This window comes from Petromyzon marinus, chromosome 34, assembly GCF_048934315.1.
Source record: "Petromyzon marinus isolate PM22_M1 ecotype Great Lakes invasive population chromosome 34, UKy_Petmar_22M1.pri1.0, whole genome shotgun sequence".
Lineage (NCBI taxonomy): Eukaryota > Metazoa > Chordata > Hyperoartia > Petromyzontiformes > Petromyzontidae > Petromyzon > Petromyzon marinus.
In genome coordinates, this window is record NC_133700.1 from 9166316 (window position 1) to 9185775 (window position 19460).

The 19460-nt window shown below is 43.9% G+C and overlaps 1 protein-coding gene across 6 annotated transcripts in view; it reads right to left on the reverse strand.

Moving 5' to 3' along the window:
• LOC116948680 (double-stranded RNA-specific editase 1-like) overlaps positions 1-19460 on the reverse strand; it is a 106121-nt gene that overhangs the window by 41386 nt on the left and 45275 nt on the right. For all 6 annotated transcript variants that reach the window (XM_032965609.2, XM_032965610.2, XM_032965611.2 and 3 more), the window contains one exon: positions 5623-5737. In XM_032965609.2, the coding sequence (XP_032821500.1) occupies positions 5623-5737 (115 nt within the window). The remainder of the gene's footprint in view (positions 1-5622; positions 5738-19460) is intronic.

Here is a 19460-nt window from a genome sequence, read left to right on the forward strand (position 1 = left end):
TGCAATGTTTGGGACAACGTGTGCAGGATCAAGAGGATAGGGTGGCGCTCATGTATACAATGCAGGTTGGGTGTCTGCTGTACGACGGCTAATGGATCTGGCAGAACGAAGGAAGCGATGGTGAGATGTTGGTGGTATTTTCAAGAGCACCGCCCACAATGACCCCCTTGAATTCAAGTCTGGCATTTCCATTGAACCAGAGCGAGCAAAGCAGCGATACATAACGCACTCAATAAGCCCCGGTCTCGCCAGGGTGCCATCTATCACCATCAATCAATGACGAGCAGCGATGGCTTTTAATCATTGATGAATGCGCAGGCGGTACGCCGGCATACCAAGGGGCGAGCTTCATTTCACATTCAGAGTGACGCGCCTTCCAGCTGGTGAGTAAGGGAAGCTCGAATCAATCCGTCTGCATCGTGGCGGTACTTACAGCATGATGTGCGCCGAGACAATTCCTTTCGTCGCTGGGGCAAGAAGCTATGATGTTTTCTCCCCCACATGCAATTCGTCAATGTTTTCCTCACCACCCTGCCCCAAAACCCCACTAACCCTTGCCCGCTCGTAGTCCATGGGGCCACCACCGAGCGCTCGACTCTGAACGTGTTATAAACGCGTCAATGGCACACGCCCAAGAGCAACAAACAGCTATACGTTACACGATTAAACGGCTTTGTCCGCTTTCCACACCCCCTGAAGAGGCGAAATAATTGGTTCACCGATGATGGGGATGGTATGTTTGCATGTGTTCACGAAACTTAAATGCAGAACTTTAGGCCGACCTTTAAAACATTGAGTCCACATTGAAAAATGATGGGGGGTTTTTTTTCTCAGATTTATATAGCTTTCAGCATAGCCTTGATGAGTATTTGTGTCAAATGTCAGCTTTCTAGCCTTTCTACGACATCAACAGATTTTATATCCATCACTCACGATGTCACGACGTGTTAGCTGTTGCTCTATCACGTGTGTTTATCGTATATCTTTTTTATATTGCTGCTGGGCATCACAGCAAAAAGGATAGATATGCACTTCCTTAAAGATCACGTAAAGATAGTGCTGTAGGTGAGCAGAAATGAAGACTGGGGCCTGGTGGGGTGAATGTGGCCATGCACACCTTTGTCTCCCCATTGCTAATGTTCACAGAACCACACCAGGTACTGTATGTATGTATGTTGAACTTCTTTCGCACCATACGTAGCCAACCATGTTCATCGGAGGTGTGCGCAGATTCAGAGGTACGGGATCGGGAGTGTGCTTGTGGTTTACAAAAAATTACACAGGGTGAGGCCCAGGCCAATTCCTATTCCTGTTGAGCATCGTGGTCAGGATTTCAACCTGGATCATCAGCATTGCAGAAGTGCATTTATCACTATGGGATATCTTATCACACACTGTCAGGCATCTTTCCTCTTGAGGTTGCCACTCGGTCATTAGTCTCAACCACTGGCGAGTAAGACAAGCTCACCATGGTGGCGAGATTATAAATACCTCGCCAGGTATACAGGAGGTTGTGGGTTCGATCCCCATTCTGACACCTATATATTTGGAATTTGCATATTCTCCCTGTAGTCGCATGGATTTTTCGCCGGGTCCTCCGGTTTTTCCCTTCCACATTTAGAATCAATATGCATTTAGAGTATTTGGCTGCTATAAATTTCCACATGACAAGCCACTTCGTTGAGCTATCATTTGTGGCCAGGTCGCTTCTGAAAAAAGAGCTAAATAGCTCAGTGGGCCTTACCTGATATAAATAGTTTAGTTTATAGTTTTAATAGTTTCACCCCTTCTTGCCCGGCCCCAGACCACTTCCTATTTTCAACATGACGTCTCTAACCTGTATTCTCTCTCCGATCCATGCGTTTATCTTTCTCCCTCTCAGCATAATTCCTCGCGTATACTTCTCCACGCTTCTTTGTACCCATTTAAAGTTTTGCGCCATTTTGTAAGTGCCCACGCTTCAGATCCATATGTCAAGGCAGCTAATATGCACCGACTGAAGTACAGTCATACGTGAAGTCTATTAACGCAAAGGTCGTGAATCTTCAAGACGAGCGCCGTGATCAAAACCCTCCATGGTAAGTCTGGCAGCCAATAACAGCGGAAAGACTCTCGACAAAAGGTATGCCCGGGATATGCCTAACACCAGCAAGTTTACCAGTACTGCATTCTAGCCAAATCTGTCAGGCGATGTTCAGAAACCTATTGTTGGTGTTTGTGACGCGCCAAGCGGGCAACATTTCTGTCCAGCTTCTGCAGCATAAAGTCAACTTAAAACCTGCGCGTCACCTGACACAGAGTCACATTTTATATCCTACACGTCAGTTTTGCATGAGCGTTGTTCAGAAACGGCACACATATATGCCTGCATCTACGTACAGTTGTTTTTTGTGTGTATGAAAAGGCTTTTGCAACAAGGAAATAAAAGAATGAAGACCGATTAATCTTTTGCTATGAGGCAAAAAATAAAGCTTGTTATTATTAGCGTTTGATATATTCCACCGGAATGAAAAATAATGACATTTAAGTCAAGCATTACATTCATTTCACTTTGACTTTTAGTTTTAAAAGAAACTGTATATACACTCACATTTACATCAATATCTCTCTCACAATTACAAAGAATCCTGTAACGTATTACATTTAGAATGCTAGACAAAATCTAGACTGCTCATGGCCAAAGTCTCTTTGTCTTTGATAACCAAACAAGAGACACAAGCGCAGCTCTTTGTTGAATGTTAAAAAGGAGGGGATAAGATTTGTTCATGCGGAAAGATGAACCGAGTTGCTACGGACGCAGTCACCCAATCCCCGACTTGCGTAACATCTGCAGAAACATTTTTGTTTTTCCACAATGTAAATCGGGTTCGAAATGCGCAACTATTATATTTTTGGACCTCATCCGTTGTTCATAAATCGGCAAAAGGACCGTGAAATATATCCCTTGAAACTTCTTTTAAAATATTAAATGGAGGACGTCGGTGCAGGCAGAACCACGTATTGTAAGTGACAGGTCCTGCTTAGTGCGATATTTCACAGTAATGAATGAGCTACATGCATCGCCAACACTATAAAAGACAAACAGGGCCAATTACAGACTTGCTTTTTACGACCGCCACCTATCGTTTCACAGCTGCCGCAGTTGTCAATTCTTTACACCTGACCAAGAGGCCCTGCATGCAAGAGTGGAACGGCAAGCGTCAATAATTCAATTTCCCCCTACATTTTACGGGGGGACGGCCGTAAGTGAAACCAGCCTTACCATGGCCGCTCTTTGATTGAGCGTCACTTGCCCCGCAATTACCTCCGCAAAAATGACGTCACCGGAGGGCAATGCGCATGGCGGTGGTGGCGGTGCTTGCAAAAGCCCGGCAGCCGCTGACTCCGCAAATAAGTCGAGCGGAGCGCACGTTCGTAAATAAATCATTATTCGGAGCCGAGCCCCAGGAGTAATGACCCTCTGATTACTCGCGACGTTAACGGTTCGCCAGGGCCAATCGGCACGTAACCCGTTCTTGCCGAGATTGCCGTTAGCCCGTCGACATTTAGAGTGTTCAGGGCTAGCAAGCGTTGGTGCTGCAAGGAGAGTATATCTGTGTTCTGTGCTTCTTTATAACATCGACGGAGAAATGTATCGTGCAGGTGTTCGCAGTCGCTCGTAATCAAAATGTGGTTACCGAGCGTTAGGCCTTGTTTTGAGCATTTCTACCCTCAAGCTTTTGCTTCGCACTACTTGTGTCAAGTTTTCACCATGTGAGCAGTGGTGAAACACATAACATAGGGCCGTAACTGGAAGGCCACAGCTGGAGAAATGTAAGACTCGCATAATGCGCCCTTACCTTCTTAAGTAATACATCGTGGACCGTTTTACAAGTTTAATCATTTGTGGTTGAGAAAAAGGCCAACGGCACTCGTAAGCATGTCAATTGAAACGTTTCTTGTTCATTTGGGTAGAAAACAAACAAAACGTGAGAATTAACAGATTACAATTGCGCGATCATTGCCGTAAGTGGCACAGAAGGTAGTCCTGAGGTTAAACATTCATATTTCGGTACGCCATTTTTCCTTACTACAATAAACCACCACGTCGATTTTAAGCCTCAAGTGACAATGTTTCATTATTATACGCTATAAATATTTTTGCCACCATTTGATTTCAATATTTCATTGTCTTTATATTTTGTCACTTGCACATTCCCGCTCTCCTTGCTTTTTTGAACCCAATCATTTTGTGCAAAATGAGATTATTTTTAAAGTGGGATGTTGTCGGGCGGTGGTGGCTATGCACGTGGCACTGTGAAGGCGAGGGTTGGTGGACCATTCGCACAACTCTCTTCCCGAGGGCATGAAGGAACCATACTGTGAGATTGTGGCAAGCCAAGTACGAACTAATATCTGTCGTCTGTATGGGACAGTGTTTCCCTCCGAAAAAATATGATAGGCTCACAGTGAGGACATCACCTTTCCTCTATTTTAGACTGAAAACAGTAAGACTTGTTCACAATTCTGGAAAATTGCCTGATAAAGTTGGTTGTAATCACCCAGTGAAACGTCGTACTCAAATTGTAAATGTTGTGGGTTTACTCTTGAACAACTGCGTGCTGAAGCAATAACTAATTGGCACGTTTTGTTTACGTGACAAATTTTACTATTTGGCTGTGTCGGATGGTGGCCTATTACCGACACATTTATATATTTGCGCGATCTAACCCAAAAAAACTTTTTTATGGATAATATTGGTCGTGAATGCCTACTAGGTGTTAAACTGATCTTAATATATAGAGGACTGCAGGGCTTGGGCAATTGTTATTGACGGCTCACTGCCTGGCTGCCTTCCAGCTGATCCGTGGTTCCTCAGCGATTGAGACATGTAATTTGCATGAACGACCCAATATAAAACAAAACATTCGGCTGTCTCTAAATGCATTAAAATTAATAAGCAAATTCATGATTCTTACTGTTGAACCCAGCAATTGCATGCAAGATGACACTATATTTAAAATGCATTTTTATCCATCTCCATACATAGCAATTTACCAGTTTATTATTCATAAGAGAGAAATTTTAATAATTTACTGTCAATCGACTGCTGGATGAAGACCCCTCCACATTGTGTCAGTCAGGGGCTTTTTTTACCACGTTTCACCACGATGGATAATGTACGTTGGTGAAGCAGGGGTCCAAGAATGCTGTAGATATCACTCATCACTGATTTTAGGCAAGGCTAGGAATCAAACTCGGGTTGTTAGGTTCAAGACGCATTGCTCAAACCTATGTGCCGCCAACCCACCACCACCCCCCCTCCCGCTCAGACTAAAAACACAATTGTGTTTTTGGGATTGCGTTTGCAAGACTGCACTTGCACGTTACGTTCGCACGCACACTTTCCCGGAGCCTTTCTACTTCGGAGCCGTCCCCAAAAAGCCGAGACGCCATCCAAAAAGCAGATGACGATAATTAAACTCAGTGGCTGGAGTGGTAACAATGTAATAAGCACCTTCTCATGAGTTAGAGGGAATACGGGAGAAGCTTTGCTGGTTTTTTTGTTTCCTTCTCACTCCACTTTTCCATTGCCCCAAAGCCCTCCCTCCCCCCCCCCCCAAGCGAACGCGCCCAGGCCACCTGCAGTCATGACGATGCCAGCCAGCACTTTCCGGCGAGCGTTGGGCGACGTGAAATTGTCGGTTAGCTCGCCAAACTTGTCCTGGATCAATCGAGCCACCGCATCTGCCAGTACCTGGAGGGAGGGAAAGAAAGAAAAAAGAGAGAGAGATGGCAATCAGCGTTGCTGCTGGCAGCACGACACCACGCAATGATTGATGTACTGCACCGAAACCTGGAATATCAAGTGAATTGCCAGCCTGGCACAGCCATTAAAAAAGCAGTAAGAGCCGATGCCAACGATTTCTCGCGAATGCGGTGCAGCCAAAATGAACTGTCCTCAAACAATGGCAGCCGAAGGAAAGGGCAAAAAAAATCTAATTACCGAAATTTATTAATGAAATATTTAAGTGCACAAAGTTTCAAGTTTTCAAATAGAGTTTCCAATGACTATTTGTGTCAGACTGTCATCTTCTTAAATACGGTCACGTCAGGTTTAACGAGACCAAAATTACCCGTGAAATCAATTACCGTTCAACGTGTAAGTAAACGTGCACTGCACCGGCGACAACGGCATGAATGGAGGAGTGTGCACAACGCCACCATAATAGTCTGCAAGGGTACCACCTTCAACCCGTGGTCGGTGTTGCTCGACAATGGCCCAGTTTACATTTCTTCCAAGCTTGAATCCTCTAACCGCGTGAGTTTATTTTTTTATGGCGATTTATACGTCGTGTGCTGTTATATATAATCTACTGTCCTTTTGTCAGTGCTGGTTGGTGAAAGGCGGTGGAAAGTAAGTCAGGACCGGTTCAGATATCAAATCGCGACACGAACAAAGACGGTCACTGCATTGCGTGCTTTCAGATGCGCTTCTGTTGGCCGTCTGGAATGCTCTTCCTTCCAATATTAGGATGCCATTTTTCTGACCATGTCCATCCAGTGCTCACCGAGCTGCATTAGCATCCAGTTGACGAACAAATACATTATAAGCTTGCACTCATTAGACACAAAGTTCTTGCCACAAATTAACCACAATCCCTTGCTGATCTCGTCAAGGAGCATAAAGCATCATCACGCAAACTCTGGTTATCCTCGCGGCGGCTTTTGGCAAGCCACTGCACAAAGACAGTCACTAAATCGCGGGCTTTCAAATACGCTTCTGTGGCCGTCTGGAACAATCCTCCTTCCGATATTAAGAAAGCAATAGAGCTATGCACTTTTAAATCTGGATTAAAAACTCATTTCTCAAGAACCGCTTCTTGTGTTTAGTTTGTTGCCCTTCCTATTCATCCCCAATAAGCATGGTTGGCTTTGTACGGTGCGAAAGAAGTTCAACACACATACATACACTCATGTAAGCTGTAGCTGGGAATGGAATTGAAGTGGCTAGGTTCATAGTGCTGTACACTCACCACTGCGTCACTGCTCCACACACAGCTCTATTATATACCCTGTGCTATGAAGTAGATATAAAATACCTTTTCACATCATTACCATTTGTAAGACAAATGCTACTATCTATAGGCCACTATCTAATCAGACGGATGTGTTGAGTTTTTTTAAACAAAGTCCAAAGTCTTACCCGCAAGCCGACAGTAAAAAGCGCACGTTAACGGTTTTTTGGTAACCGTATTTACACAATTTCCCATTGTAAAAACAAGAACAAAATTCAACAAAATCCACCTGCCTAAATAAAAGGTCAATCAGTCAACAGTTTGCACCCAATCACCGTGCTTCATTTGGCAATAAAGATGAAGGAGTGGTACTATTGAGTAGGTTTTCATGGTCGCACCGTAAAGCTCTCCTGTGTTTAGGGGTTAAATCGCGCGCCGTTCGGCACGATGTCCGACGATTTCGCTCAACACCAAGCTCCCCGGAAACGAAACCGTGAGGACGATGTGGGAAATATCGCTCCAAAATTACAACTGCATGAATCTTCAAGCACGTGGAGCAAAGAAACGGCGAACAACACGTGATACAACACACGGTACAAAGACAAAAAGACAAAGATCCCCATATAGCCTTAACAGACTGTTGGGGCAAGTGCTGTTAGCGAGCACCTATGAAGGCCAGAACGGCACACCAGGGGGTGAGTGGCCAGCACCATGCCCGGCCGCCTTTGTCTCCCTAGTGGCGATGTTTTTACGCACCGCACCAGGTACTCACTTGAGGTTGACTCGACCAAGGGAAGGCCCAGGACCGGTTTAGATAATTGTCACCGATGTTGGCCGTGAGTGGGAATCAAACTCGGCGAGCCAGGGAGCTACACTACCGCTCCCCACTACCACTCCCCAACATGCAGCACAACACGCTGTACAACACGCAAACACATCGCAGACCTATAACGATGTCTCACCCAAAAATCCCCATCAGCCTGGTCAGCCACCTCCCGCTGCAGCTGCGATTACAGTGACCACGGCACAACAAAGCTCAGTGGGTGCCAGAATCATAACCTGCCTAGCATTGTCTGACGAGCGGATTGCGCACATTTTTGAGCCAGAAATCGGCGCTTGCTGCTCAATTATAGAGTCAAATGAATTGGTGATGCTGTGCACGTTGGCCGGTGGTGTACGAGCACAACAAAGAACTCGTTTCGCAGCTGTTGCTATGAAGAAGGGTCATTGCCGGAAAGATCGCCTGTATTTACAAAAAAATTCCTTTTAAGGCAGTGTTATTGATGAATGGACGCTACATAAATTTGAAATATAATAGAATGCGTACATTTTTTTTTATAATCATGCAATTTAAGAGGGGCTGCAGGAATTTACGATTGTGGTGCGATACCAGCGCAGGCAACGCCAGACAACGCGGACGGAAAAGATTAATATATCCCCATTCGGTGTTACGGGCAGTTGAGGCAAGTTCTGTTAGTGAAGACCTATGGAGGGCTGCCGTGGCACACAAGGGGATTGTGGGATCTGCACTCCACCTTGTCTTGTCTGAGTCAAGGTTCACCTGGCATTAAAATGTCTGGTTGAGTTGACTTAGGAGTGGTTCAGACAAGATTTAGAAACGTGCATTGAGAATATTTTGCTGATATAAATCTTCACATGATAATCCACTACATTGAGCTATAATTTGCGGCAAGGTCTCTTCTGAAAAAGAAGCTAATAGCTCATGTGGGCTTTTACCTGATTTAGTTTTATTTGTATATATTTTTTAAAAAGTGATTTGTTTACCTTTCCTATACTTTGCACTCCTATTGTGTTTTTATTGCTTGTTGTTGTAACGTTCTGACCTACTCCGACTGGACATCTGTGAAAAAGACCTTTATAGCTCATTGACTTCCTCCAGTATACGTAAATATTCCGATTCTGAATAATAACTGATATGCAACACCAGGAATTGAACGCAGATGACCAGGAATGCAACCTGCTGCACTGACAACATTGCTCCAACAAAACTGCAGGCACTACACAGCAACAACGTGCATCTTTTATCACCTAAAGGCAAAAGCATTAGAAATTGTTGTACACCAACAGTATAAATGATAATCTTTGGTTTTTTCAGTAAAGTCACGTAGGTAAGATAAAATAAAACAACTAAATTAAATCACGACGTTTCGGAGGCAACACAAGCTTCCGTCTTCAGGTGGAACAGTCACAGCAGAATATGTGTCAAAGTCGTGATTTAATTTAGTTGTTTTCTTTTATTTTATTTTACCTACGTGACTTTACCGAAAAAACCAAAGAGCATGAATCCTTGCAGTCACGAAAGCTTCAAATCTAGTATAAATGATCTCCTGCTGAGAAAGTCCTCGCAACACCGATGTAGCCCGATATACAAATTTACATAGTCACAAACACACACACAAAGATCCCCCATACAACCTACACAAAACTGCTGGGGAAAGTGTTGCTAACGATCATTTATGGAGGCAGTCACAGCATGCAAGGGGATTAGGTGGCCAGCATCGTGCTCAGCTGCCTTTATCTCTCGAGTTCTGATCGTTTACACACCACACCCAGTAAGCACGTAAGGCTGAGTTGATCTAGGGAAGGACCAGTTTAGATAATCACCTCTGTTTGCCGTGGCCAGGAATCGAACGCGTGTGCACAAAAGACAAAAATCCCCTGTATAGCCTGCACAGACTGTAGGGGCAAGTGCTGTTAGCGAGCACCGATGAAGACCGGCACGGCACACAAGGGGGTGGGGGTGGCCAACACCAGGCCAATTGCCGGTTCAGATAATCGTCACTGCTGTTGGTGGCCGTGAGCAGGAATCGAACTTGGGTCGCTGGGTTCGAAGCGCAGCGCGCTAACCGCGAAACGCCGCTCGTACACACACACACACGCGTGAGTACATTTCCACACGTCTATATACAGACACATTAACTGCTTAGGAACAGGGTCACTCTGATGAACAGGGGCATACGGTTGCCCAAAAAGCGTGCGAAGACGAGCACACGAATCCAGGCCGGAGAGCGCTCGCATGCACACACACACACACGGAAACGGGCACTCGCACGCAAGCATCGCGTGCACCATCGCTCCAAAACGGCACACTAATACCCTATACGGACCATGCTGCGGCTCAGCCACTCGGCGCTGGGCTGGGAACAAAACCATCAGTCTCTCGCCTGCTGAAGCTCTAATGCATTTAAGCGAGTGTGTATTGATTGCTCTTGGAGAAAGGGACCAATGCCCTGCCATCAAGCAAACCCACTACCGTAGATCACCACAACTAAGCCCCCCCCCCAACCCTTTTGTAACCTGCTACTGGTCAAAGAAAAAAAGAAGGAAAAATAAATGGTATTCTTTTTCTTTTGCAAAAGACGTAACAACGTAACTTATTTTAAGAAGTGGCACGTGATGCATTACATTAATTGCGACTGCGTGCCTTGGCGTGCAAACAACGCCAGTTTATTAAGCGTGTTTTCTTTGTCTTGGTAAATTGCGCTTTGTGTCATTAAATTCGCCGCGTGTAAACACTGCTGCCTGCTCTAAGCAATTGTTCAATGATGAATTCACGCCGACGCCACGCAGAAATTGAGTTATTTTAAACCTCGGTTGGGATCAATGCTTTGAACAAATATGTTTTTTGGGCCCGTTCCACATTGCCGAGGACTTGAGCCGCAGATTAACGATGCTGTCCATTGCGAGCGGTCCCTAAAGCCTCTTAAGGTGGGAAAGAGGATCTTGGAAGCAAAAGGTAGCCAATAAGAATGGATAAAAAGAACAGCCAACAATGTAAATGAATCAGATAATTATCATCATCATCATCAGCAGCAGCAGTCAATCCACTGCTGCAAGAAGGACTGTCTCAGCTGCCAATCCTGTGATGTAATAATCCTCCTGGCATCTGCACACGGAACTAATTTCAGAAAAGGTTGAGAAGAAAACAATCGGCCACTCACTGTCATTGGTTGTGGTCTTTACGCAACACAACACTCAATGACTCATTTGCACCCGGATGCACGTTTTCCTGCCCTAATGCAGCAGTGCAGCAAAACTGGCGAGATGCTGTACACGTAGCGGCACAGCAGCCAGGGCGGTGGGCTGCAATAAAAAAACGAGACGCGGAGCCATTAAGCAGAGAGCTCATTATTCAAATCCGATCAACAAAATTAGTCCATTCTAATAAGTGCGGAATCCCATGAGCGGATAATATTGAGTATGCTGCCTTTTTGGAAATTAAGCCTCGATTTGTAAAATAAAGTTCGTGAAATAAAAGCCGCTTCCACGAACCAAAATGCAGCTTGGAAGTAAGCACAGCAACCCGCTGCCTGAAAAACACTCTTCAGGATGAAAACGAAGCCCATTGTTCTCTGAGACCTCAAGATATGCCCCCGCTTCAGGTTAACATGAACTGCATTAGGATGATAGCTGTTCTAGGCAGGACACAAAAGATAACAAAACCTCTGCTTACAGGGCCAATAAAAATCTGCACAAGCGGCAGGTCCCTTTCCCAACATCTACTCAACGTCTGGTACCATGAAAAGCTCGAGAGGAGAGTCAATCTGACGTCAACATAATACAAACGTGCTCACCTCTTCGTTCTGCAATTACTCCAACGGGGGCCAAAGTTTATTGCACATTTCCACCAGCGTGGTCCTTCTGCCTGGCAGCTGGTAATTTTTTGTTTTTAAATCCCCGAAGAAAAGGCATGTGTAAAAGTTTTGAAAACCAACGGCTATGGAAGAGTACCGCTAAAGCAATGGTCAACGGGCAAGGCAATTTCCCACTTGCCTCCGACATTTAAGCTTTTAAGATCCACCTAGCACCCTGGACACACGAACCGATGTTATTTGCTTCCTCTCCTCTGCGCCAGGTCAGTATCCTGGGCTGCCACTCCCTTCATTATTCTGGACCATCGGCTATCATTCCTTCCAACGATGTGCCATGCCCTAGCCCACTTAAGTTTTTTCTTAACAGTTTGAATGTCAATAACTTGCATACGTTTTCTATTCCAGGCGTTCCTCTTTAATTTCAACATAATTCTAAGCGTGCACCTCAGTCAAGGCAAAAGAAAGCACGCTTCCTATTATAGAACTCCCGTCACTCACGAACGTCATAACAAACTGTTAACAACAAACAGGTCCCGATAAACAATATCATAAAACTGCCTCCATTAAATTAACTTCAACCGGCCTCACACCCAACCTCAGACTCTTTAGAGAGTGGATAAACTGAAGATAATCATTCAATACGTTTGCAGCTTTTTGAGGGGAAGAACTGTGACGCAGTGATTGGCTGTGGTTTGATTTCAGTTATCGCCAGCTGGATTCCCGACCACGGCTGCCATCGGTAGCGAGTGATATCTGAACGACAACTCCCGGGGCATACCACCCTGTATGAGCAAATGACCCCCATAACCAATATCACATGGCGGAGTGGGAGAGCTTCACTCAGCAGTGGATTGACAAAAGTCTGCAATCATAATAACTGGGTGAGAATGAACGAAGTATCACATTTACATATCTACCATTTTTTACTCAGTCATCAGTAACTGAGACTATTATCTCACCACACTTGAATAACTAATTTAATTAAAGGTGGGATTACCACAATTAATTCAATGCTCTGCAATATGCATTAACCCTCACTCCACCAGGTCTTCTCTGTTTCAGCATTCACTGATAAAGGAGCACAAGGCGAGAGATGGAACGATACAAGTGACCGTTAATGTAGATTAAAGATGAATAAATACATTCAGTGGGGGGATGGGGGGGAGTGTAAGTGGTGTTTAAATGTTCAAAAGTTTTTGAAGGTTTTATGTGAAATTTAATATCACCCCCATACAAGGAGGTTATGAGTGTAATGTACAAATCAACCCGTCCGGCCACAGAAGCAGTCTTGGGCCAAGCTTCATCACAAACCCACACTGACCAACGTGGATAGGTATGGTCAAACAGTCTGCGCGGGTGTGTGGAGGCCGTCATCCAGAAGTGGATTGATAAAAGGTGTTTTCTTGTTATAACAGAATACATTATTTCAATAAACTTGTTCTTTTGTTTATTACAATTGCAGACGCGTCGAATTATATTGCTACAGCGTCTCAAAGTATCCCACTTGTAACACGACACTATTGATTTATTGATAAGTGTTTGACATTCCACATACAACTTGAGAAAAGAAAGTATCACAAGCATGAGTAAGACACCAAAGAGCAGTATAACAAAACAAAAATCACTTTCCAACATGTGCGTTCTTTTCTCGGCGAGGGCACACCCTAACCTGCAGAGTGAAAAAAAAACCGTTGAATAGATTTGTTTGATGGTTGTGATTGCTCGCTTCAGACAGCTATTGACTGATGGCTGGATTTTGTCCACTAGTCTGCTTTCCACCACAGAACCAAAAACGGTACAAATTTGAACCTCCGACTACAATGAAGCACCCCCCCCCCGGCCCCACCTTTTGTGTACAGGGTCGTGGTAGCAGGGCAGCATTGAAGACGCCACGGAAGCTAGTTCTACATAAGTACAAATCGAATTAGCACTGTGCAACAGTGTACGCCAGTTTACTCGCTTTGTGCTGGCCCCTGACCGATTTGTCAGTGTTAGTGGCAGGGCCGCAGATGACGTCAATACACAAATTAATCCGTGTAATGGAGTCTACTAAAGCTGGCACAGTGATACATCCCCTATTAAGCCGAAACTTTCTTATTAAAACCAGGAAACTAAAAAAAAACATGTTTGGGTATGTAATCCCCTGGGCATTCAAACTCTGCATAGCAAACTAAGAAGAAATAAAAAAAAACTGATTACTATAAACCGTGCGTATAAATGATGAACCTTGCTTTTCTGCACGAAAATATAATTTTAAATGACAGTGGGAGTTTAATTTGTACGAGATTAAAGGAGCGAATTGCCAAAATGGTCTGGATTACCATTTTAAGCAGTTTTGGTGGGCATGCAGGGAGGCAATAAATAACACGCATTGTATTATTTTTCCAGTCAATCATAGCTGATCACCATTAAGCTGCAAACGTATTTGAATGTATCACGTGGAATTACATTAAAATGTACACCTCTATATGGAGCTTATTTCCATTCAATTGCTCTCTTATAAGCAATTGTTCCGTCACTGAATTTTCATTACACAACTTCTCATTGCGCTCTCATACGTTCTTTAAATCCAGAAAATGCATAACTGAAATAGAAAAACACACATCTTACTTAATATGGTGAAGAGAGAAAGCCCACAACTGCAATTCACACTTAGTTAATTTCAGCAACCTTCTGAACACTGGCGGAGCCAGTGGGGGGGGGGGGGGTGGCACGTCCCCCCACCCCCCAATGATCCGATCGAAAGCCCTAATTTCGATCGGATCATTGGGGTTTATTAGTAATAAATCGGCATTTTGCGACCCCCACTGCCACTGTGTAGCATATTATTACGTGCCAGGGACTCTATGAGATGATAAGACAATAGTCTGAGTACATAATTGGCAAAAAGTAACGGCAAAGCGGTTATAAGTGACTCAGAATTGTGCGCAGTTGCGTATACAGTACACGACTTCCCTGAAGGCATTCACCTTCAGCGAGCGCGATGCCGATCATACAACGCGGTTCGAATTCGACCCTCGATCGATGGCTGTGCCATCGCCGCACACGCGTCGAATAAAAGCAAGGTACAAGTCCTTACTTACTACCTCCGATCATTTTTCATTGCTGGAGGGGTTGCCCCCCCCCATACCTGAAAATCCTGGCTCCCGCATTGCTTCTGGGACGAGTAGAATCGAGAGTCACAGTCAGCCTCGATTATTACCGAAATAAGTTACTGCACCTTCTTTGGTTCTTTCGGTAAAGTCACGTAGAATGAGAATAAAATAATAAATTGATAAAATAAAATAACACAATAATATTCTCACGACGTTTTAGGTGAAGGGACGAGACTGTCTGGTAGGACAGCGCTGTCCTACCAGACAGTCTCGTCCCTTCACCTGATGAAGGCCGCTTGTGTTGTGGCCGAAACGTCGTGAGAATATTATTGTGTTATTTTATTTTATCAATTTATTATTTTATTCTCATTCTACGTGACTTTACCGAAAGAACCAAAGAAGATGAATCATTGCAGTCACGAAAGCTTTAAATCGAAAGTTACTGCACATCAAGCAACTCCATATCAGAGTGTAGCTGCTTGCACGACAGGGTGATGCAGTAGTAATAACTCATGTCTCACAGCAAGATGGGCATGTGCTAAATTCCTGACTCAGGTGCCTTTCCGTCTGGAGTTTATACATTGTCCTCCTGTTCTGGCATGGCTTCTCCTCCAAAAGCTCAAAAATGACACAATGTGGCCGGTATTGGCAAAACATTGTGAAATAGAAAAATTAACTACCACTTACTCAATTTGAATTACATATAGCAGCATTGCTCCCGAATGCAAAAAATTTGGCAGAACTATCTTGAAAAGGAGTATTGGGACTCAGTGACACATTCCTGGGTAAACCAGCGTAATCACAAATAAAAAAATTATTATCAAAAGAATACAAATTTATTGCAGTGTCTACAAAACCCTAACCCTTCTCAAAAATAATATAAAAAAAACAATCAAAAAGAGTTGCAGATTAACTGCACAGTTTCTACAAAACGCAGAAATTTAAGAACGCAGATATAGTCACATCTCCCCGAGGTGGCAATGCCATTTGCACGAGGCAACATGCCTCAACAGCTCGCTGATAAAATCACACGTTGGGCGACAGGGCACACTCACAGCCTCCTGACTCATCTTCCACCAGATGTACACGTCAACTAATTGAGCGCTGTTTTCAAACATGTTTAGCATGAGTGTGGCAAGTCGGTGCAAACCGCTGCAATCGTCATCATTACCGCTTGACATCACACTGCCTTAAATTTTGATTTAAAGCTTTCGTGACTGCAGGAATTCATATTCTTGGTTCTTTCGGTAAAGTCACGCAGAAGGGAAACAATAAAAATATAAAGCAATAAAATTCTCACGACGTTTCGACTGCAACACAAGCAATCATCATCAGGTGTGAAAACCACAGCAAGAAAATTTGAAAAAAGTGGCGGGTTTTTTTTTTTCAAATTTTCTTGCTGTGGTTTTCACACCTGATGATAATTGCTTGTGTTGCAGTCGAAACGTCGTGAGAATTTTATTGTTTTATAATTTTATTATTTTATTGTTTCCCTTCTACGTGACTTTACCGAAAGAACCAAGAATATCACACTGCCTTAATAAGGGAACCGAAAACGCTGTCCGTGCACACGCGTTGGCATCTGTTGTCGGCGTTCACAGATTTTTAAAAAAACTCCATACAATCAGGCTCTGGGTAGAATGGTGCACAAATGCCTATACGGTTTTTTTGTATTACGCTCGTTTACCCAGGAAAGTATCACCGAGTCTCAAGCCTCATTTTCAGGAGGGTCCTGCCAAGTTTTCGCAATGGGTGGAGATGCTGTTACGTGTAAAACCAAGAGTCATTTGTAGGTAACTTTTCAGCATTGGCATGTTTGGTCAATACCAGTAAAAATGTATGTTTTTTTGAGCTATGGGAGAAAAACTGAGAATCTTTTTGAAAACCCATGCAGAACATAGAGAGAACAAACTCCACACTAGTGGGAAATCAAACCCGCAACCTTCTTGCTGTGAGGCACGAATATTATCACCGTGCCACCCTGTCACCCAATATAGGCTTTAAAGACAAGGGCTGAATAATCACACACACCTGGGGATAGACTTAAAAAAACTCAGCCGTGCCGAGGCGGCCGGGGAATGGCAGTTACAGCAAGTGGGTTGTGAATCATTCCACTCGGACCTAGATTATAACTCGTAACGCGTGGGTTTTCTCCTGGCTGTGCCGTGTGATGTTCGGCACAATACCCACGTGGCAGGGAGATTCTTCAGGAATGTGAGACCATCATACTAAAAATACATCGGAGAGCTGTACAGCACTTCTGGAAGAAGCTACGCGGTGTGTTTTCTCCTGGTTTCCACCCACGTGGGAGTTTGTTCAAGTATTCTAATGCAGGGAGACTTGGGGGAGGCTTACTGAATGAAAATTAAATTTTTATTAGATCCTCTGTTGGCTGGAAATTCCAGGCAGGCACATGGGCAAACAGCTTTTGCAATATTATTTAGGGATGGGGAAAACTTCAGTTGAATAAGTGGCCGGTCAAACTAATTGGACACCACCGTTATTAATTTACTCTCATTTGTCGTAGCTGTTTGAAGTCCTCCAAGCTTCAGATTTATACTGTTTTCAAAAGGTGGCTCAGTTTCTAGAGACGAATGCCAAAAAAGAACTGTCCGCCTTCGCTCCTCCCTCGTCATTGAATGCTATGGCAACTGCTTGCTATTTAAAAAAAGGATTCGGTTTATTCTCAACGGCATTAAAAAATATATATTAATGCAGTTAATTTGAAGTCACAATGCACACAAATGATACAATGGGAATGGCAACACAAATGCTGATGATAATCCACCATACACCATGGGAGCGTATATTGCGCGAATTTATTCCATTAAAAGTTATTTTTTCCCTTCTTTTCTCTTCAAATAAGTCAAGCTTATTTTATTCAAAAGTTGCAGACATATCGTGAGGATGTGTCCATCTGGAACCTCTGCTTGGCAGTCAACCAAAATATATATTTCCAAAAGGCCTCCATCACCACATAACTGTAGGATGCAATTCATCCATCCTGCCCAGTGGTTCAGCAAATGTCAGATTGTCGGATACGAACACATTTTTGCTTCTACAGAAAGGGCTTTGCCCAATAAAATAACAGCCAGCTGTCCAGGATTTAAACCTGACATGTACTCAGCAAGCAATTTGTACCATGTATGGCTGTGTACACATGTAAATCCATAAATTCACACACAAGTTTTGGTGGATCACAGTAATATCTGTGCAACTAAAAAAAGCCGCTGTACTGAAAATAAAGTAGCCAGGAGATGGCAGTACAGGAAGTTGATTGAGGAACCCATATATTCAAACCTCTGAAGGTTATCTCCTCTACTACGTACTTCATTTTACAGGTATATAATCTTCCTCCCATATGCGAAATACATCTAAAATGCAATTGGCCCGAACATCCAAATCGATTGAGGCTCACTGCAACTTAATTACTCTATGATGAGGTGACACATGGCCTAGTGGAAGCAAGTTTGCTGCTCGTCTGCAGAGATTCGTGGTTCGACTCCAGCGGTCTGCCCCGGCGATTAGTGAAGGTATACTAACCATGAAACATAGGTGCCGTCTGCTTCACAGTGGATGCTGACATCCCGCGATGCGATTCACAAGACCAGGTCATTGTCCACTGGCGTCATGGTCCAAATTAAAAAAATGTACCTGCAAATGACTCAACTGGGATTATACATAGCCATCATCGCCCTCCCCCCCCCCCTGGCGAAAATATGGCAGGACCCTCCTTGAAAACAAGTCATGAGACTCAGCGAGGCCTTACTTGGTAAACAAGCATAGCAAAAATTATAATAATAAAATAGTACCCTTGATGCCAACTAATACTTGCAAATATGATTGCAGATATTTTTTCACCCCAACTCGTTAACATCTCCGCTGAGCACAAATAAACGGTGACCCCCGCACCCCCCCCCCCAACATGGTAATGCCTGCACATGACCTTGCCTTTGGACAAAACATTAAAATATTAAAAAAACCTTATACGGCTCAACTACTACAAAAGCCGATGTGTTGAGCAACAGAAGCAATTTTCTCTTTTTATCTGTCCAGGATGATTAAAAACAGGTTCACTAGCAAGTCACAGCTACTGGGCTTCATTAAAAGGCATTTTTTCCTATAGAATAATGTCGACCGGAGCAGGGAACAGATGAATGCAAGGGAGGTCCGAGTCGGAATACATCAAACATAAGCCCCTGGGCTGCTAAGCGTCAGCAGCAGGGCTCTGCAATTTTGTACTTTTGTTAATTTACGTTAACGCTTCTATCGTCCGGTCGCACGTTGTTAAAACCTAGATACTCATCCCACTGGAGAATGTGGCCATATCTACTACAGGCAATTTAAACGCAGCGCTCACTAATAAACCGAAATTTTGTTTCTATTTGCAGCATCAACTATCTCAGAATAATGAACATTCAAAAACCGAAGTCGCAATTTTGGACCGAGAATTAAGAAATGTAAAAAAAAATAATGTTAAAATAATGACAGTGAACAATTTGGTTTGGCTTATTTTGGACAGATGAACACCAGGGGCAGGTTTTATGCTAAGTTGGCTGCACAGCCTAGAATCAATACGGGGGAATGAAAAATGTGCTGGCCTAGCTTTTATGCTTGCCCACGCATGGGAGCATCTCGCAATTAAAAATGCCCCACCCCCCACCACCGTCGCCGCCTCCCCCCACCACAAGCAGGTTAACGGAATGCACTAATTACGCGGCGCCGTCAGCCGAAGCTTGCCTAGACAAAGTAAT